The following is a 19,115-nucleotide window of genomic DNA, read 5'->3' as shown; positions in this document are numbered from 1 at the left end:
CGGGGCACGACGCGGCGGCGACGCGGCGGCGGCGGACGCGCGGTCGAACGTGGGACGCGTCGAGGTCGATGCGCGCCTCGGAACGTCGCACGGTGCGTGGTCTCGGGGACGACGCACGGTGGTGATGTCCACCGTGGATGGATCGAGCGGCGAGCCGGCGGGTGAAGACTTTCTGCGGAGGCACGCGCGGAAGATTGCGGCGCCGCTCAAGGGGCAGTGGGGGCGTCTGATTCCGATGTCGATGATGTTTTATTTCATGGCGTTCGCGAACTCGATCATGGATGCGGTGAAAGACACGCTGGTGGTGACGGCTTTCGGGGGGGCGGAGCAAATTCCGTACCTCACCGTGTACGCCGTGCTGCCGATGAGTCTGCTCTTCGTGTCGTTGTTCGGCAAGCTCAGCGAAAAGTTGGGGCGGGAAAAGTTGTTTTATTTCGCCGTCGCCGTGTTCATGGTATTTTTTGCGCTCTTCACCGGGGTTCTGTACCCGATGCGAGAGGTGCTGCACCCGTACGAGACGGCGGCGTACCTGTCCTCCGTTCTCCCGAGAGGTCTCTCTGGCGGCATCGCCGTGTTCACGAACTGGACGTACTCCCTCTTCTACGTCGCCGGCGAGCTTTGGGGCGACGTCGTGTTGAGCTTGTTGTTTTGGGGCTTGGCGAACGAGATCACTCGCGTGAGCGAGGCTGGGATCATCTATCCTCTGCTCGGCATCGGGGCAAACATCGCGCAGGCGTGCTCGGGGATGTTCATGAAGTTCATCACCACGTCCTGGCACCCCGCCGGTGTTTCCCCGGAAAATATGTGGCAAGAAAAGTTGAAGTTATTTATGTTCGTCGTCATGTCGTGCGGAGGCGCCATCATGGCGTGCCACAAGTATATTTGCGACCGCGAACGCAAGGATCCCAACTCGGCGATGTCGGAGAAACTGCGCGAGCACGAGTCTAGGGAAAGGGTGAGATTAGCGCAGGAGTCTGCGCCGGAATCTTCGACCTCACCGAAGAAGAAGAAATCCCAAGGCCTCGCCGCGTCGCTCTCGTACGTCTTCGAGTCGCCGGAAGTCGCGTGCTTGGCCGTCATGGCGATTGCTCAAGGCTTGAGCTCCATCATTTTCCAAGTCGCGTGGAAGACGCAGCTGCGCATCTTACGTCCGGACCCGACGTCGTACGCGGCGTACATGGGCGACGTACAAACGTACAGCGGAATGGTCACCGGTATCTTCATGGTCGCCGCGCCCTTCCTGTTCAAGTACCTCGGCTGGAAGGGAACGCTCTCCGTGACGCCAAAGACGGTTATTGCGCTCGGGTGGGTCTTCTTTGGCACGTCCATCTACGCTCTCCGTCACGGTGCGCTCACGCAATCGTCCCACTTGTTGCCGATCCTCGTCTTTGGAGGCGCAGTGATCTACATCGTCGAGCGCGCGGCAAAGTTCTCGCTCTTCAAACCCGCAGAGGAAATGGTGTACATTACGCTGGACGAAGACAGTCGCACCAAGGGTAAAGCCGCGGTGGACGTCCTCGGCTCGCAAATCGGTAAGACTGGTGGGTCGTTCATGCAACAGGGCTTGATCTTCACCTACGGCTCCATCATCGGCGCCCTTCCCGTGCTCGTGTGCTGTCACAGCGCCATCGCGGTGTGTTGGCTCGTCGCCGTCAACGCGCTCGCCGCGAGACGCGCGCAACAGCTCGACTCTGAGATCGCCGAGGGTACCGCCATTCTGGAGGTTTAAACCGAGGCGTCCTCGAAGCGTGCCTCCGCACTGTACAACACACGACGATTCCCACGAATGTTTTAGCAGAGACTTTTTAAACGCGCGACGCGCTAGCATTTTCCAAACGTCACACCCATTCGCGCGCGCGCGCGAGCTCCGCGCCCCTCGTCCCTCCGTCCCCACTCCCCCCCGCGCCACGCCGCGAACGATGGACGTCCCCGACGACGCCTTCGCCGGCGTCCTCGTCCGCGCGCCGCCCGCCTCGACGTCCGCGCCCGGCGCCGTGGACCGACGCGAGCATCGACATCGATATTACCAAGATCGCAACAAACGCTGGGCGTTCGCGTGCGACGACCGCGGCGCGACGCTGCTCGAACGTCTCTTCGCGCGCGGACGATCGGCGATCGATGTGATCGATGCAGCGATAGCGAGCGCGTGCGAACGAGAAGGGACGGTGGTGGAGGAGGTGAAACGAACGGGCGCGGCGACGTACTCGAAAAAGCCGAGCATGAAGAGCGCGGACGTGACGTGGAGTCAGGAAGAGTACCGACACTTAGGACTCCAGAGGGAGTACGTGCGATTTAAGTCGGTGCAGAGGTTCACGGAGACGTGGGCGTGCTTGGAGCGAGGGATGTATGGAGGGTTTTTGCGACGGGCGGAGCGCGGCGGGACGATTCGATGCGCGTCGCTGGGCGGCGGGCCGGGGTTTGAGTTGGTGGCGTTTCAGGAGTTTTTCAAAGCGCACTACCCGACCGTTGAGTTGGATTTGATCAGCTTAGACCTCGAGGAGTCGTGGCGGGCGTCTTCGGAGGCGTTGGGGTTGCGCTTCGCGCGTTGGGACATGCGAGACGGAGGCGTCGCGGACGCGTGCGGCGTCCCGAAGATTGATTTCGCCATCGCGAGTTACGTGTTCAAGATGTACATGTGCGAAGACGTCGTCGCAGATTGGCTCGCGACCGAACTCACGGGAATCGAGGCCTTGTTCGTGATCAACCGTGACGAGAACTTGCGCGACGGGTGCGCGTTGATGGAACGCCGAGGCGTGGACGTCACCAAGCTCTTGCCGCAAGCGAACGGTCGCGACGACCGTCAGCTCGTCTTCTCGCGCGGTCAAGATTTTCCGCGTCCATCTGGTGGAATGGAGAACGCCGAACCGAGTGGCGGGTTCACGTTCCCGAACGTTCCGTACATGGAACACAAGAGCTCGTCCAACCACCAACGCGGCGGCGGATGGCGCGGCCACGGCTCCCATCACGACCACGATCGTCGTTCGCGACCGGACGATCGACGCCGCGACCGATGGTGACGGTAGATCTCAACGCGCGCATCGTTGACATATGAATAACACCATCCATCGAACCTCGTCTCTCGCGCGCGTCTCGCGCGCGTCTCGCTCCAACCGCCGCGCGACCTTCATTCACTCGCGCGCGTCCCTCCCTCGACCCGATGGTCCTCCGCGCCGTCAGTGTCGAGGGGTATGGCATCGTCTACGTCTCCACCGCGCGAACGCGCGTCGTGTTCGCCGTTAAGCCGCACGTTTCGGTCGTCTGTCAGGATTGTCAAGATGTGCTCAGACGCCCGACGCGCGCGCCGTGTGGACACGCCGTGTGCGAGCCGTGCGCCGAGCTCGCGACGAAGAGGACTGGGACGTGTCCGGTGTGTAGGACGACGTGTGGGGAACGGGATTGGATCCGGGACGAGGGGTTGGGGTTGGAGGTTGCGAACCTGCGGGCGCACTGTCCGCACGCGTGGACAAAGGGTGCGTTTCGATCGCGAGCGCGCTGATTGAGCGATTTCGGACTGACTCTTCGGTGGTTCTCGCGGTACAGGCGTCGGTGGAGAGAGCGTGATGGATTTTAGAGGGTTCGGTGAGCGGTGTTGCGGCGCGGTGGTGACTTTGGGGGAGTTGGAGGCGCACGCGCGCGAGTGCGAATTTCGTCGAGTCGTGTGCGGGCTGAACGAAAGGGACGGTGAGCGGATTGGATTGGCGCGCAGTTGCGAGCTCGAGTGCTCGGCCAGGGATTTAGAGGAACATCGACGAGAGTGTGGGTTCGCGGTGAAGCGGTGCGCGAACGTGGGATGCGATTGGACGGGATCGAGGATGCACGCGGACGACCACGCGGAGAAGTGTGAGCGCAAGCCAAGGCCGTGTAGACACGGGTGCGGGGCGCGGATGACGAGCACCGACGCGCAGGATCGACACGAAGAGATATGCCCGACGAAAGAGGTGATGTGCGGGATCGTGGACGAGGCGGACGATAACGAAGATACCAGGTGTTGCCCGGCGGTGATGAAGCGGAACGCGCTTCCGCGACATCGCGACGAGATGTGCGCTTATGCGCGAGGAGCAACGTGTCCCGACTGTCGGTCGAACGTCGCCGAGCGGAGCGCAATTCGTCACAGGCAGACGTGCGTCAAAATTCGTCGGCCGTGCCCTTCGGGCTGCGGCGCGCTCGTGTCGCAAGCCGACACGAAGCTCCACCTCGAAGTCGTATGTCCAAAGGTGGAGATTATGTGTGACTTCCACAGCGTCGGGTGCGTCGCGCGGTGCGGGCGAAAGGAGATGGCGAAGCACTACGAAGACTTTGCCGAGGCGCACGTCAAGCTCTTGCTCAAGGCGACGGAGGAAGTTCGCGAGGTGAGCGAAGTCATGTCAAGGGAGGTGGAGAAAGTCATTCGCGATGAGGAGGGCCTGAACGAGGGCGATCGAGTGAAGCGAGACGGTGTGCTTCGAGCTATTCGCGAGGAAGAGCTTCGAGCTCTTGAGGACCTGAAGCGACTGCGTGAAAGCGAGGCGGACGCTCGTAAGCGAGGAGAGCTCTACGCGCAGGCTTTGCAAAAGGCGCTCGTCGATCAAGCAGAGACTTACGACGCCGCAATCGCGGAGATAAATGAAGAAATCGCGCGTGTCCGTGAGGAGTTTGAAGCCTATAAGACGACGGCGGCTTTGGAGCTCGTGGAGCTTCGTCAGGCGGTGGATTCGGCGCAAATATCTGTGAATGACGTCTCCGCGCGTGCCGCTGTCTTGATGCGAGGCGGCGGCGTCCTCGAAGAGCACAAGCTCGCATACGAGAAAAATCTCGCGCGTGAGCGCCAGATGTCATTGGATGCAATCGCTCGGGCAACTCGAGAGATTCGCTACGAGATTGAAGACGCGAACGCGGAGCACGCGAGAGAAATTGCGGTGCTTCGGGACGACATTAGAGCTGTTCTGAGCAAAAGGATTGATGGCCCTCCTCGGTGAGGGAAACGTCGACGGCGCGCGATGAAGTGGAAAGTGCTCCGTAGCGTTGTATTAATGAAAATATTACCGTGTTGTATCGCCGTATCGTACAAAATTGCCGTGTTGGTCCGTCTCAGAGCTCACCGCCGCATGGGAACCTCACCTGGCGCGCCCCAGAGCGCGCCCGCACCCTCGATCTCGTCCATCACCTCTGGCGGCGCCCCACCACTGGCCCAAAATCTCTGCAACTCCTTGCGCTCCGGCACCGGGAACGGCCCGTCGTACACCTTTTTCAAATCTGGCAGCTTGTTGAAGTCAAAAATCTTCTTCATGTACTCGTCGTATCGTCTCTTCTCCTCCGCCGACGGATTCTTCGGCAGCGACGGCACGTCCTCGATCTGCCCCATGTAATACTTCTGCTTAATCAAAGTCGAGTCCTCCTTCTGCGGCACGATCACCCATATCCCGCCATTCTTATCCACCATCAACCCGTTATCGGCGTTGGCCGTCATGCTCTTCGTCGCCGCGTCGTATCGATACAGCACCCCGTTCCGCACGTACGCCGTCGTCTCCTCACCGCTCTGCCGTTCATACAAGCGCATCAAAATCGCCTCTCTTCCACTCGTCATGAACTCCGGATTCGAGACGCTGATGATCGCCGCCAACGCGAACGCGCCGAGCGGGCTCGCCGCCGCCCGCGCCCACTCCGTCGGCGTCCTGGGCACTCGCGGCGCCGCGAAACCACCCCGGTTCGGTCGCTCGCGCCGCGGACGCGCACGAACCGGCGCCAGGCGCACGTCCTCGAACGTCTCGCGCTCGGCGTCGACGTCACCGCGCGCTGCGATTCGCATCGGTGTGTCCCGGCGGCGCGCGTGATTCATCGATTTCCCGACGCGCGGGCGCTCGCGACGCGTCGCGATCGACGACGCGACGACGCGCGACATCGTCGGTGACGGACGCGCGAGACGACGCGCGCGCGATCGCGCGTCGAGGCGTGCCGACGGCGCGCGCGCGTCCGACTGAGATATTCAATAAAAAAGGAAACCGGACGCGCGTCACGTACGACGAATGTTTTAAAACTATCATGAATCGATGTACGGTTACAACGGCGGACGCGCGCGCTACAAGTCCTGGAGGCTCGCGGTCGACCTCGGCGCGCTCGCTCGCACGTCCGGCGTCGCCGACCCGGTCGCGTTGATCTGCGCTTCGGCGCACCCGACGTTTGTGATCTCCTGATCGAGCCTCTGACACTCGCGTTCGCACTCGGCGACGTCGGCGCGGTGCCTATCGACGTCCCGCTTGGTCTGTTCGTAGAGTGGAGTCACGGACTCACCGCGCTCGAGCGCCGGGAACGCTTGCGTCCCGAACGCGCTCATGGCGCTCGAGATTTGGTTTTCTATGTACATAATCTCCGCACGTTTGGCGCCTGCGGGAGGGAGCGGAGACTTTGGTTAGTCGACACATTCGGATCGCGCGCGTTCGTTGGTGCGAAGACGCGGTTCGACGCTATTGACGCACTCTTCAGGGCGAGCAAACGCGTGGTCTCCGCGGCGTCGGCGGCGCCCTTGGTGAAGGAGTCCCACGTCCAGCCTTCCATGACGTTCGGGCGCGGCGCACAGTGCGGACGGCGAAGCGTGTCAGAGCGTCTACATGACGACGCAGGATGAGTCGAGCGCGCTCTTGGACGACGACGGTTTCTTCCTTGATGCCGTTTTGCGCGCGCCGATGGTGGACGTCGAGGACGACGGTCGGCTCTGATCGGCGTACGGAACGGTCGGCGGAGCGCTTCGCTCGCTCGCTCGGCGGCGCTCGCGCTCGGCGCGGAGTCGATCTTCTGCCTCGTACTGGGCCTGAAGCTCCAGAGCGAGGGCGTGATCGGATTTCTCGACGTCGGGCTCGAACGCATTCGTCGTCGATTCGCCCGTGCCAGCGCTGGACGCGCGGAGGAACGCGTCCGGGATCGGACTGCTTGCGCTCGAAGCGCTCGTTGCCGTCATCGCCTCGGGCCCCGATTCGGCGTGCGGCACGAACGGTTCGAACTTGGACGTGAAAAACATCCCATCTTTAGCGCCGCCTAAACCTTCCCAAACCACGTCGGGTTCGTGCAAGTACCCTTGATCGGTGACGAGCGCATAGAGCTGCCCGTCGAGCTTGGTTACGACGCTAAAGTGGTTGTTCCGAAACCATACCACGTACTCGCGCTCGTTTATCCGATCTCGCATCTGCGCCAACCCGGTGGACGTGAGCTGACTCGCCGTGGTGTTCAAAAAATCCTCGATGAGATCCGCCTCGCGCATCGCTCTCGCCAACGCCTCGTCTCGCGCGGATTTCTCGGGCTCGAGCGACAGCTTCATCGCGTGCTCCAACAGTTCCCGCTCCTCTCTGTCCCCCGCCCGCTCGACGTTCGCCTCGACCACTTCCGATGGAATTTTTGCCTCATCCTGCGCCGAAACATCCGCCGTATCGCTCTCCATCACCGTCGTCCGAAGCTCGATCAACCGCTCCGTCAAACGGTTATATCCATCTCTGCCCACGGCGTCAACCGACTCGCCGCCGTGCTCGCCCTCGCCGACCACCCATCCGTGCATCACCCGCGTCCCGCACGCATCGAAAAAACTCATCTCTCTCGTGAACTCGAACCGCTCGCAATCATCGAATCGAACGTTCACGTCCAGTCCGCGCGCGGCGTCGCTCGTCGCGCTCTTCGCCTCCGCCGCCGCCATCTCCGCGCTCATTCGCACCTCATCGCTCGCGTTCTCGCTCCGACGTCGCAGACGTGCGTCGATAACGTCGAACAAGCACCGCGTCAAACCTTCGGTCGTGCAACCGCCGACGTCGCCGACACCGGGTCGATTCAGATCGCTCGGCTCGATTTCACTCGAGAGCAACAGCGCGTTCACGACCGCCAGGAGCGGACACGGCCCGTTCTCGCTCTGCGTCACGATCGCCGTCGACCGCGGGAGCGGATAGAGCGTCTCCATCCGCTTGCTCGCGAAGAAGTGCTCCGTCATGGGAGACGAACCGTCGATCGAGGATCGATGTATTTCAGTGACGCGACGGTTTCTGACGTCAGCGTGCGACGCCTCGGCGCGCGCGGGGCGGTCGAGCGCGGGAAAGATCGCGAATGGCGACGCGCGGTGTGGCGTGCGGCGTGCGCGTCGCGTCGACGCGTCGTCGAACGACCGCGCGCGCGCGCGCACGGATGATGATTGACACGAGTCAACAATCGACAAAGAATCAAATAATCACCCGCTCGAGCGTCGACGGCGCCTCGAACGACGCACCGCGCGTGTGCGTCGTCGGAACGACGTCGTGTCCGCACTGTAAGCGCGCGAAAGCGGCGTTGGAGGCGAAGAATATTGCGTACGAGGAGATCTCGGTGGACGGCGACGGCGACTTGCGAGCCGTGAGCAGCGCGCTCGCCGGGTTTCGCTCGGTCCCGCAGGTTTACGTCGGCGGTGTGATCTACGGTGGTGCGGACGACACGTGTGATGGGTTGAAGTCGGGGGAGTTCGAGAGGTTGGTCAGAGAGGCGGAGATCGAAGCGAGGGGCGGGGCGCCCGGAAAGCTTCGGGACGCCGCGGACGCGCGCACCGCGGGACGCGAGTTACCGGAACCGGTTCCACCGGCGCCGGCGGCGAGATCGTCGTGGTTAACGCAGTTGGTGAAGGAGAGTGAAACGAGTTCGTCGGGGAAGACGAGCGCGAAAGAGGTGGCGAACGAGATGGCGAAAGAGGACGGCGGCGTGACGCGGTCGACGAGAAGACGATTTGGAGGTCTCTCGAGCGGGCCGTTCGGATTGGTGAAGACGCATGTCGGGACGTTCACGCCACGAGAGGCGGTGGATTGGATGATCGCGAACAAAAAAGCGGAGACGACGGAGGATGCCGTACGTTTGGGGGAAGAGATGGTGCTCGAGAGATTGATTCAAGACGTGGACGCAGCGGCACCCTTTGTGCTCGACGGAGACGCGCTGTTTCGATTTCGCTCCGAAGCGCCATCTCTCGGGTGCGCGCCGCTCAATTGCGCTAAGCTCTACGTCGGCGAATCCAGGGACGCCAAGAGCGTAGTTGAAGACGTTCGAAATCGCATTTTAAAGCTGTACGATGAGTTTCTCTCCGCCGACGGACGAGCTGTGGATTACGCCGGGTTGCGCGCGAGCGCGGGGTTCAAAGATTTCGTCGAATCTTCCGAGGAGTTGCAGCGAGTGAACCTCAACGCGCTCTCGCGCGAGGAGCGCATCGCGTTCTTCATCAACGTCTATAATGCCCTCGTGATCCATGCCACGTGCGTGTTCGGCGCTCCAAAGAATACGATTGAGCGCTTAGACTTCTTCTCCAAGGCGTCATATGACATCGGCGGGTCGACGTACACGTGTGATGACATCGAGAATGGGATCTTACGCGGGAACCGACCCGGAGCAGCGACGATCGGTGCGCTCACCGGACGTCCGTCGCTCTCGCGCGGGCCATTCCGCGCGGGCGATCCGCGGAGGAACCACGTGGTGATTCCGATGGATCCTCGAATCCACTTTGCCCTCGTGTGTGGCGCTCGTTCGTGTCCGCCTATCCGCGTGTACACCGCCGCAGACATTGAACGCGAGCTTGAGGACGCGACTTACGCGTTCTTTGAGTCCGAGATCGACATCAAGCGCGGTGAAGACGGCGAGGTGGCTTCGGCGGCGGTGAGTAAAATCGTTGGCGAGTGGTACAAATTCGACTTTGGTTCGACCGACGTCGAGCGCCTCAAGTACGCGTCCAAGTATATGAAAAGCGGCGACGATCGAGACGCGCTGATTCGAGCGCTTGAACGCTCTAACGCAACGAACGTCAAGCTCACGACGCGCGCGTACGACTGGACACTCAACGACGGTAAATGATGGTACAGCGCATTTTCAATTCATTTCATTCGTCTCTAACTCATTTAACTCCCTTTTCCTCGACCAATTTCGCCAACTTTGGTCGCGTTCGCGTGCCCTCGAGCACCCAGTTTCCTATGGACGTACCCTTGGCGGGCGACGCCCGAGGCGTCGCGCTCGAGCTTCGAGGCTGCTCCTCTCTTGCGTCGCCCTCTACCGCCTCCCGCTCTCTCTTCGTCTTCTTCAGCACCTCTAGCGTCTCCAACAACCCTTCATTTATGAACGACAACGCTTGCACCGCATCAATCTCCCACCATCCGCGGGGCGCGCTCACGAGCTCCACGTCGACTGTTTTACCTCTACCAACCTTCACTCGTGCGTAAGACGAGGCTGGACTCGGCTCATGCAGAATCGTCACCTCCCCTCGCTCGAACATCCCCCGCAAGCGCTCACACGTTTCCTTCCCATCCTTCCCGAGCTCAAACCCGTGCTCGGTCCGACACGACCGTCGCGTCGCCTCCGCGTCGATGGTGAACCCCGACGCGCGGGGGTGCCCGGTTTCACTGTGAATCTCCTCGAAAGTGACATCCCGGCGACGCGTGAAGACGACGTCCACCGAGCCTCCCTCGAGGCTCCCGCGCGCACACAACATTAATTCTCCGTCGCGCGACGTCCCCGCGACGCACCAATCGCACGATTTCATCTCTCGAGCGTCGAAATAACAAATCCAACGCGATTCCGCGACGCTCGAGAGATGAGCTCGGCGTTTCGCCCCCCGGGTCGCGACACCGCGTCGACTCCGGTGAATCGACCGAATGGAAATGTACCGTGCGTCTACGCGCCCGCGAGCGCGTGAAACGCGTCGCGTGCGACGTAGAGTCGCGGAATGACACGTTTTCGATTGCGGTCGCAGACGACGTGCTGATTCCGATGACGCGCTCGATCTCGACGCGTTCGACCTGAGCGAGAGCGAGAGCGAGCAACGCGAGGGGTTGAAAAGCACACCGGAGGTGGGCGCGACCAAAGAGGCGGTCGAGGTTGCGGCGCGGGATGAGGACGAGGGACGCGCGCGCGAGGACGCGAACGCCGACGCGAAAGACGTGAATGCCGACGCGGCAAACGTGAAGGCGATCGAGGCGCCGACGGCGCCGAAAGAGTCTCCGTTGGTTTTCAAGGTTCCCGCATCTCGCGTGCCGAGGGCGGTTGAGGGCGGCTCGATCACGGTCGTCGCGCCGACGCCGAGGCCGACGCCGGCGCCGGCGCCGACGACGACATCACTAGACGATGAAGAGACAGAGGCGGTGACCGCCGAGCAAGTGAAGGAGGTCATGCGATTTTCGGTGATGGATGATTTCGATGACGATGATTTCAATGTCGCGGACGAGGACGCGGTGGAGGCGACGGACGCGGCGGTAGAGGCAGAGATGGCGCGCATGGACGACGAGGGCGTCGAGAGAGAGCAACTCGCTCGATGCTCCGCGCGCGTTGACGAGCTTCGAGCGGAGATGGACGAGGCCGTCATGGCGTCCACCGAGTTACTGTTGAAAACGATCACATCGACGAACGATTACTTCCTTTTGTTCAATCCAAAGCTCATGATGGAGCTTCGGAGCATCAAGGAAAAGGCGCGTGCGTGGCTCGACGAAGCTCCCGGGAAAAGGACGTAATCCAACGCGGCCGCAGCGCAGAACCCGGGAGCGCGCACTTTCGGTTTCCGACGATGTGAATGAATGTACTTTACTCTACACGACTACGAAACCTAAATCTTTAATATCGACGCGCTCGAACGTCGTCTCCTTTGCGCGCGCGACTCTCTCGATGGATGGCGACGCCGATTTCGCCCCGACGAACCAATTGAAAGAGCCCCTGAGGACGCGTGTCCGCGACACCGCTCCAAAAAACTCGCTCAATTTGACCGATCGCGCGTCTCTGTGCGTGAAGGTCTTCTCATCCAACACCGCGGTCGACATGAGCTTTTCCTTTGTGAGCGTCGCGAGGAGTTCGCCCATCGTCTCCGAGCTCTCCGGTTTGAGCTTTTCAAAAAACTCCAACATGTAATACGTGAATCGATCGATCACGTGCACCCCGATCTCGGGATCGGCGAAGTGCGAGTACGAGTTCTCCCCCAACGCGCTCGAGCTCAAGGCTAAGATTCTCGGCGAGCGAATCGCCTTGGCCAAGGTTGACGCCTGACACGTATCCGCCAAGAATAACATCTCGTTATACCTCCCCTTGGCGTGCATCTGCGCCAGCGCGTCCGCGATCTCCTCGTCCCTCAACTCACTCTGATCCTGAAACTTGATGAACCCGTCCCCTCCGTGTCCCGTGATGTACATCAGGACGTTACTCCTCGGTCCCGGTAACAACTTTTTCGACCGCGGCGTCCCTCGCGGATGTCGATTCGTCAACACCCTGACCAACGCTTCCGGCGTCACCTCGCTCCCTCGATAATCCACCTCCACATCGTTCCCGTACAGCTCCACGTGCCCTCGATCATCGCCGTATATCCTCCCGTGTCGCGCGTTTCTCGCGTCGCACGCGTGGTCATCCGCGAGCATCAACACCACGCGCGAATCCGGCACCCCCATCCGCTTCACCGTTCGATACACGCTCAGCGCGTTCGCGCCGTGTCGATAATTAAACCAGTACCTCGATGCGTCGACGACGAGCGCCCAGGTATCGTCCGGCGCGTCCGCGCCCACACCAAAATCATCCCTCGCCCGCGTTCCATTCCTTCCACCGTCACCGACCGCACCGCGCGCGGCGACGACGCGCGCGAGGACGACGACGCACACCAGCGCGCGCGCGCCCGTCGCGCGCGTCGTCGTTCGCGACGGGCGCGCCATCGCGCGCGATGTCGCGCGCATCGGTCGACGCGCGCGCGCGATGGTCGTCACGAGGTCTTTACATCGGCTTCACGGACGCACAGTACGAGCACGCGGGCCGTGGACTGGGGGATCTTCAACACCCGATCTCCGACGGACTCCGCACGAGTCATGACTCGACACCCGGACGCCCACGCCCATCGATGATCGCCGCGCGCGACGCACACGCGCGCGCGCGCTCGTTTCGGTGCGTGACGCGCGGACGCGGAAGCGCGGTGATGCGCGTCGACGTCGCGCACGCGCGTGGGCGCGCGTGGGAAGAGACGGCGCGATGACTGACGCATTCGTGCGATTCGCGATGATTGGTGCAGAATTATCACGCGGAAACGCATTTAAAACAAGGAAAAGGCCGCGCACACCGACGCTCGATCGATACGCGATGTCTACGAACGATCTGACGAAGAAACCGTCGTTGAATAAGGGATTCATGAGTTTTTTGAAGCGCGCGGAGGAGGATATCGTGGAAAAGGCGGCGCAGGAGGCGGACGCCGCGGCGGCGCAGGCGAGCGAGGCGCGCGCCAAGGCGGATGAGGCGCAGAAATCGTCCGATATCGAGAAGCAGGAGGCGGTGCGGGCGATTCTGACGACGCAGAAGTCGCTCAAGGCGACGGCCCAGCTCGAGAAGACGCTATCGAAGAAGGCGGCGAGGAACGACCAGCAAGCCGCGGCGAAACTCGAGGAATTGAAGAAGGAGCGCGAGGCCGAGGAGGCGAAGATCGAGCAGCACCAGGAAGCTTACAATAAGGCGGAGGAGGAAGTGGCGAAGGCGACGAAGGAAGCCGCCGCCGCCACCGCCGCCGCCGCCGCCAAGGCTGCCGAGCTCGAAGAGATGAAGAAGGCGGAGGAGGCAAAGGCGAAGGCTGAAGAGGAAGCCGCCGCCGCCAAGGCTGCCGAGGAGGCTGCCGCCAAGAAGGCCAAGGAAGAAGCCGCCGCCGCCAAGGCTGCCGAGGAGGCTGCCGCCAAGAAGGCCAAGGAAGAAGCCGCCGCCGCCGCCAAGGCTGCGGAAGAAGCCGCCAAGAAGGCGGAAGACGAAGCCAAGGCTGCCGCCTCTAAGAAGGCTGAAGAGGAAGCCGCCGCCGCCAAGGCTGCCGAGGAGGCTAAGGCCGCCGCGGAAGAAGCCGCTAAGAAGGCTGAAGAGCGAGCGACTAGAGCAGCTAGTAAAGCTAAGGAAGAGGCCGAGGCGGCCGCGAAGAAGGCTGAAAAAGAAGCCGCCGAAGCCGCCGCCGCTCATCAAAAGGCTGAAGAGGAAGCCAAGGCTGCTTCTGAAGCTGCCATGCGGGCTGAAGAAGAACGCAAGAAGGCCGAGAACAACTCTCTTATCGCGGTACCGTTCAAGATTTTTGGCAAGGCTCTCAGCATAGGTGCCAGCGCCGTGAACGCCGTCGGCAAGACTGTTACGGGTGGTGACAAGAAGGTTGAAGAAAAGGAAAAGGTTACGGGTGGTGATGCGAAGACTGAAGGAAAGACTGAAGAAAAGGTGAAGGTGGAGGTGCCTGTCATCGAACAGCAGTCTTCTGGCCTCTGCGGCCTCGGTATCTGCTGTTTCTAGACGGTCTCGTTATCTGCTTCGGCATTCGTATAACGATGCGTCTTGCTCACCAGGCGTAAGGCTCTCGTCTCTAAGCTCTCGCCCAAAGGGCGACCTTTTGCTATAACACAATAAGTTTCACTCTTCACTCAATCGCTGCTCGTTACAATGCCACTAATAAATCTCGCTGCGGTACAAACGCTGCATCGTTCGTTTAGTTTTTCTTCCTAGAAAACAAAGCGCCCAGGCCTTGTCCTTTACCGTTGTCGTTCTTCTGCTTATTCGTCGACTGTTTGCCTTGATCGGGCAAGAAAAACGATCCTAACTTCTTCTTCGCGGGTGGCTCGGGGGGATTCGGCTTGCCGAACGCGAGCTGAGGAAGCGTGAATCGTCCGTTTTGCTTCGCAGCCGACTCCTTCTCTCGAAGTTCGCGCTTTCGATTGTCCTCGAACCCAACCTTGGCCGCCACAGCGCGCACCGCTAACTTTCCGCCCGCCGTCACAACCTTCCCGGCGCCCTCCACGACCACGGGCGCCGCCACTCGCAGTGCCGTTCCACCAATCTTCCCGAACGCCTCTACCGTCCCCTTCACCGCCGGATTCGCCGCCACCGCCTCGGCGCGTTTGCTCACCTCGAACGCCGCCTGCGCCGCCGCGCTCTCTCGCGCCTCCATGTCGTCCAACATCTCATCCGTCGCTCGCACCATACGCTCCATCACCGACGCGTTTCCAACGTCCCCTCGCCCACCAAATTGTCGTCTCTCCCTCGAGATCTCTCCCTCGTCGTCCGAATCCCCATCCCTTCGTTCCCGTCCCGCCGCCGCGTCCGCGTCCGCGACGGCCTTCGCCCTGGATTTCAAAATCTCCGGCCTCCGGATCTCCATCGCCCCTCGTCCGCGCCTTCGAGCGCTCCGCGCGCGCACATCGATCACCGGTCGTCCGTCGTCGAACCCCGCGTCCGCGTCGCCCGCGCGCGCGTCGTCGGGCGTCGATTCTCGATGATTTCTCGATAAGACCCGATGTCGCGCTCCATCGTCGCGTCCGCGCCGCGCGACCCCCTGTCGCGCCGTCATCACCCGCGAACGCGCGCGCATGATTCTCCCTCGCCCCCGCGCGCGCCGTGACGACGTCCGCACCGGCGTCGCGTCGCGCGATGTCGTCGACTCGTGGCCGCGACCCGACACCACGTCACGACGACACTTCGCGCCGTCCCGCGCGACGCGACGCGCGCGCGCGCTCGAGCGCGCGTCGAATGGATGATGAAAAATTGAACGCCGCGAACGCGGCGACGCGAGAGGGGAATCACCGCGCGTACGTTGGGAAGATTCCCGATTCCGTCGACGATGCGTCGTTGACACGAATCCTGCGCGTCGTCTGCGGTGACGGATTCGTCGGGTTCAAGCGCGTGTCGGACCCGAGAACGAACGCGGGGAAGAGCTTTGGGTTCGCGTCGTTCGCGAGCGCCGAGAGCGCGATGACGTGCGTCTGGGTGCTGGATGGATTGGAGATTGTCGGTGGACGGCTGACGAGCAGCGCGAACGCGGCGACGCGAGACGCGCACGCGGAGAACGGAGGGAAGAGACGGTCGGAATCGGATTTGGAGACGATGCGGGAGATGGTGAGAGGCGTGTTGACGAAAGGGGGTGGAGTGGGACGCGAGGGCGAGGAGGAGGGGGAGATCGCGGACGCGAGCGACGTCGCGCGGGCGGGCGTCGCGAGCGGGACGCGAGAGACGGCGGCGAGCGAGAACGGTAGCGGGCGAGACGGCGAGCGGTCTTGCGATCAAGTTGGTAAGAACGATGATGAGGGGGTGAGAGGTCGGGCGTCGAGCGATGGAGGGTCTTCGCGCGAACGGAGGGAGGGTAGGACGCGCGCGCGGTCTGGCGAGCGCGACGGATCGCGCGAGCGAGACGCGCGCCGCGACGGATACCACGGTGCTCGATTCGGTGACGCCAGAGCTCCGAGGGGGCATGATTATGAAGTGACAGAACGAATAGAACGATTGTGTCGCGAACGAGAGAAGGTGTGTGATGAGATCGCGGCGACGACGTCGCGTCTGCGGAGTCGGCGAGAAAAGCTCGCGCGAGAACGCAAGGTGGATCGCCGCGAAGCTATGCGGCGAGACCTGGAGGACATGGAGGGTGAAGATGGGGAAATCATTCCTCTATGGGATAGGTCGGACAAAGAGCGCGAACGGAGGAAGAGATTCAGAGAGCGCGAGATGGAAGAAGACGCGCGCGACCGCCGAGCAGAGGAGGAGGAGCGAGCGCGAGCGCAGGCGGAAGCTGTCGTCGCGGTCGATCGAGACAACGACGAGAGATCTGGCGGCGAGCGCAGAGAGCGGCGTTATGATTTACCTCCAGCCCCGCCGGAGCCGTCGCACACGGTGACGAGAGGATTCACTGAACCCGCCGTGCCGCCGCCGCCGACGTCTTTCGGATTGCCCAGGAAACCGGTGAGAGAGTCTGCGTTGACTGCAGGATTGAAGCACGGTCTCGACAGCGGTGCGAACAATGGCGGCGCGCGTAAATATGGCGGTGTGTTCGACCCCGAGGACGGCGGCGAAGATCGCGTGCGACGGCGCAAGCAAGCCTCCTCCGTGGACGTCGCCGCGCTCGTCGCAAGCGTCCCAGTCAATCGAGACGACGTCTTCGCCGCGTCCATCGACTGGTCCGTCTACGAAGATGCCTCCATCGAGACTGCGGCCGAGCGTTGGATCTCAAAAAAGTTCGTTGACCTCCTGGGTGAGCCCGAACCATCGATAATTCGCTTCGTCCTCGACAAGCTTTCCGAGCGTCCGAAACCGCTCTCGCTCGTCTCGGCGCTCGCGCCGATACTCGACCAGGACATCGCCGACGACTTCGTCCTCGCCCTCTGGCGCGTGTTGATCTTCGAAATCAAGCACGAGCTCTTAGAGCGCGATTAATCGAACTTTTCGTCGCATCATCGCACGTACGCGCTCTGCACGTCGCTCGCTCACGCGCTCCGCGCTCTGCGTGAGTGGTAAACCTAAACCCGTTGATCGCGCGCTTTGAGTCCACACACGCCCGCTCTCGGCGTCTCGGCGCGCGCTGAACGCGCTCGAGATGTTCACGAGAACCGGTAGGGGGCTATTGAGGACGTTATCGACCGCCAACCGCGTCGTCGCGCGTGAAAACGGCGATAAACTGAGTGCGATTCGAACTTTTCGATCAAGTGAAATCTCAAAGATTCGTGCTTTAACCCCGGTTAGTCGCGCGTACGCGAGCGTCGAGGCACCGGAGCGGACGCACGGGAACCTGAGTGATGCCGATCGCATCTTCACGAACCTGTACGGGCGACACGATCCGTTTTTGAAAGGTGCGATGGCGCGCGGGGATTGGTACGAGACGAAGAAACTCGTCGAGCTGGGCGCCGATTGGATCGTGAATGAGATGAAGGCGTCGGGTTTACGTGGTAGAGGTGGCGCCGGTTTCCCGTCAGGATTGAAATGGTCGTTCATGCCGAAGGTGAGCGACGGAAGGCCGAGTTATCTGGTTGTGAACGCGGATGAGAGCGAGCCGGGGACGTGCAAGGATCGAGAAATCATGAGACACGACCCGCACAAGTTGCTGGAGGGTTGCCTGATCGCGGGCACGGCGATGCGGGCGCGAGCGGCGTACATCTATATTCGTGGTGAGTACGTGAATGAGCGTCTGGCGCTGGAGCGGGCGTTGGCAGAGGCGTACGCTGCGGGTTTTTTGGGTAAGGATGCGTGTGGCACTGGATTAGACTTTGACGTCAACATTCACTACGGCGCGGGGGCGTACATTTGCGGCGAAGAGACGGCTCTTATCGAGTCGCTCGAGGGTAAGCAAGGAAAGCCGAGATTGAAGCCGCCATTCCCCGCGAACGTCGGTCTGTACGGATGCCCGACAACAGTGACCAACGTGGAGACAGTGGCTGTGGCGCCGACGATTTTGCGCCGTGGACCCGAATGGTTCGCCTCGTTCGGTCGTAAGAACAACGCTGGGACGAAGCTTTTCTGTATTTCCGGTCACGTCAACAACCCGTGTACGGTGGAGGAGGAGATGTCAATTCCGCTGAAGGACCTCATCGAAAAGCACTGCGGTGGCGTGCGAGGCGGTTGGGATAACCTCTTAGCCGTTATCCCGGGCGGTTCCTCGGTGCCAATGATCACTAAGGATGTGTGCGATGACGTTTTGATGGATTTCGACGCCCTTAAGGGCGTGGGAAGCGGTCTTGGAACCGCAGCCGTGATCGTCATGGACAAGTCCACCGACGTCGTCGATGCCATCGCACGTCTGAGCTACTTTTACAAGCACGAGTCGTGCGGACAGTGCACGCCCTGCCGCGAGGGCACGTCATGGATCTACAACATTATGAAGCGTCTTGTCAAGGGCGATGCGCGTCTCGAGGAGGTGGAGATGCTGCAGGAGATCACCAAGCAAATCGAGGGTCACACCATTTGCGCTCTGGGCGACGGTGCGTCAAAAGACTCGACTCGACCTCGAACACGCCGCGCGATATCTCAACGAGCGCCTCGATCTCTCGATAACTTATCGACTGACTCTAACATTCTCTTTTGCGATCTCAGCCGCGGCGTGGCCTGTGCAAGGTCTCTTGAAGAACTTTTCTCCGCTCATCAGAGAACGAATCACAGCCTCATCTGACGCGAAGAAGATTGCCGCTTAAATCGTCGCGCGGTCTCACGTTTTACCGATCGAGTTTTACATTTCAGAGCGCACAATTTGTAAATTACAACATCACTACCTCCTCAAACCGAGATCATCATGATTGATTCCCTGCTCGCGTGTACGAAAAACCGCGGTCAGCGTCGGGTCGATCACTCACTTTTGGGGCTTCAAAAAACGTTAAATGTCCCACCCCTTGAGGTCCCCGTCGCGGCGCGAGGCACGAGTGCCTTCTAAA

At 61.5% G+C, this 19,115-nt stretch overlaps 13 protein-coding genes across 13 annotated transcripts; 7 read left to right on the top strand and 6 right to left on the bottom strand.

Moving 5' to 3' along the window:
* Positions 1 to 124: 124 nt before the first annotated feature.
* OT_ostta15g00610 (Major facilitator superfamily domain, general substrate transporter) lies at positions 125 to 1,729 on the top strand (the record flags this gene model as incomplete). The annotated part of the gene is made up of 1 exon (XM_022982346.1): positions 125 to 1,729. The coding sequence occupies one exon, from the start codon at positions 125 to 127 to the stop codon at positions 1,727 to 1,729; it is 1,605 nt and encodes a 534-aa protein (XP_022841108.1).
* Positions 1,730 to 1,919: 190 nt separating this feature from the next.
* OT_ostta15g00600 (unnamed product) lies at positions 1,920 to 3,017 on the top strand (the record flags this gene model as incomplete). Its single annotated transcript, XM_022982345.1, has 1 exon — positions 1,920 to 3,017. One exon carries the CDS (start codon positions 1,920 to 1,922, stop codon positions 3,015 to 3,017), a length of 1,098 nt encoding a protein of 365 aa, XP_022841107.1.
* A 140-nt stretch (positions 3,018 to 3,157) lies between these two features.
* On the top strand, positions 3,158 to 4,955 carry OT_ostta15g00590 (Zinc finger, RING-type, conserved site; the record flags this gene model as incomplete). The annotated part of the gene is made up of 2 exons (XM_022982344.1): positions 3,158 to 3,470; positions 3,541 to 4,955. The coding sequence occupies 2 exons, from the start codon at positions 3,158 to 3,160 to the stop codon at positions 4,953 to 4,955; spliced, it is 1,728 nt and encodes a 575-aa protein (XP_022841106.1).
* A 119-nt stretch (positions 4,956 to 5,074) lies between these two features.
* OT_ostta15g00580 (unnamed product) lies at positions 5,075 to 5,878 on the bottom strand (the record flags this gene model as incomplete). Its single annotated transcript, XM_003083153.2, has 1 exon — positions 5,075 to 5,878. One exon carries the CDS (start codon positions 5,876 to 5,878, stop codon positions 5,075 to 5,077), a length of 804 nt encoding a protein of 267 aa, XP_003083201.2.
* Positions 5,879 to 6,055: 177 nt separating this feature from the next.
* On the bottom strand, positions 6,056 to 6,531 carry OT_ostta15g00575 (unnamed product; the record flags this gene model as incomplete). Its single annotated transcript, XM_022982343.1, has 2 exons — positions 6,056 to 6,360; positions 6,453 to 6,531. 2 exons carry the CDS (start codon positions 6,529 to 6,531, stop codon positions 6,056 to 6,058), a joined length of 384 nt encoding a protein of 127 aa, XP_022841105.1.
* A 49-nt stretch (positions 6,532 to 6,580) lies between these two features.
* OT_ostta15g00570 (Protein of unknown function DUF544) lies at positions 6,581 to 7,945 on the bottom strand (the record flags this gene model as incomplete). Its single annotated transcript, XM_022982342.1, has 1 exon — positions 6,581 to 7,945. One exon carries the CDS (start codon positions 7,943 to 7,945, stop codon positions 6,581 to 6,583), a length of 1,365 nt encoding a protein of 454 aa, XP_022841104.1.
* Positions 7,946 to 8,058: 113 nt separating this feature from the next.
* OT_ostta15g00560 (Domain of unknown function DUF547) lies at positions 8,059 to 9,813 on the top strand (the record flags this gene model as incomplete). The annotated part of the gene is made up of 1 exon (XM_022982341.1): positions 8,059 to 9,813. The coding sequence occupies one exon, from the start codon at positions 8,059 to 8,061 to the stop codon at positions 9,811 to 9,813; it is 1,755 nt and encodes a 584-aa protein (XP_022841103.1).
* A 40-nt stretch (positions 9,814 to 9,853) lies between these two features.
* On the bottom strand, positions 9,854 to 11,314 carry OT_ostta15g00540 (unnamed product; the record flags this gene model as incomplete). The annotated part of the gene is made up of 1 exon (XM_022982340.1): positions 9,854 to 11,314. One exon carries the CDS (start codon positions 11,312 to 11,314, stop codon positions 9,854 to 9,856), a length of 1,461 nt encoding a protein of 486 aa, XP_022841102.1.
* A 220-nt stretch (positions 11,315 to 11,534) lies between these two features.
* On the bottom strand, positions 11,535 to 12,638 carry OT_ostta15g00530 (Peptidase C13, legumain; the record flags this gene model as incomplete). The annotated part of the gene is made up of 1 exon (XM_003083149.1): positions 11,535 to 12,638. One exon carries the CDS (start codon positions 12,636 to 12,638, stop codon positions 11,535 to 11,537), a length of 1,104 nt encoding a protein of 367 aa, XP_003083197.1.
* A 418-nt stretch (positions 12,639 to 13,056) lies between these two features.
* OT_ostta15g00510 (unnamed product) lies at positions 13,057 to 14,226 on the top strand (the record flags this gene model as incomplete). The annotated part of the gene is made up of 1 exon (XM_003083148.1): positions 13,057 to 14,226. The coding sequence occupies one exon, from the start codon at positions 13,057 to 13,059 to the stop codon at positions 14,224 to 14,226; it is 1,170 nt and encodes a 389-aa protein (XP_003083196.1).
* A 193-nt stretch (positions 14,227 to 14,419) lies between these two features.
* Positions 14,420 to 15,298, bottom strand: OT_ostta15g00500 (unnamed product; the record flags this gene model as incomplete). Its single annotated transcript, XM_003083147.2, has 1 exon — positions 14,420 to 15,298. The coding sequence occupies one exon, from the start codon at positions 15,296 to 15,298 to the stop codon at positions 14,420 to 14,422; it is 879 nt and encodes a 292-aa protein (XP_003083195.2).
* Positions 15,299 to 15,456: 158 nt separating this feature from the next.
* OT_ostta15g00490 (NADH:ubiquinone oxidoreductase, 51kDa subunit,conserved site) lies at positions 15,457 to 17,130 on the top strand (the record flags this gene model as incomplete). Its single annotated transcript, XM_003083146.1, has 1 exon — positions 15,457 to 17,130. One exon carries the CDS (start codon positions 15,457 to 15,459, stop codon positions 17,128 to 17,130), a length of 1,674 nt encoding a protein of 557 aa, XP_003083194.1.
* Positions 17,131 to 17,290: 160 nt separating this feature from the next.
* OT_ostta15g00485 (NADH ubiquinone oxidoreductase, F subunit, iron sulphur binding) lies at positions 17,291 to 18,878 on the top strand (the record flags this gene model as incomplete). Its single annotated transcript, XM_003083145.1, has 2 exons — positions 17,291 to 18,668; positions 18,781 to 18,878. 2 exons carry the CDS (start codon positions 17,291 to 17,293, stop codon positions 18,876 to 18,878), a joined length of 1,476 nt encoding a protein of 491 aa, XP_003083193.1.
* Between the last annotated feature and the right edge of the window lie 237 nt (positions 18,879 to 19,115).

Source organism: Ostreococcus tauri (assembly GCF_000214015.3).
Source record: "Ostreococcus tauri WGS project CAID00000000 data, contig chromosome 15, whole genome shotgun sequence".
NCBI classification, from domain to species: Eukaryota; Viridiplantae; Chlorophyta; class Mamiellophyceae; order Mamiellales; family Bathycoccaceae; genus Ostreococcus; species Ostreococcus tauri.
Note: the sequence above shows the minus strand (reverse complement) of the source record. Positions and strands in the feature narration are given on the sequence as shown.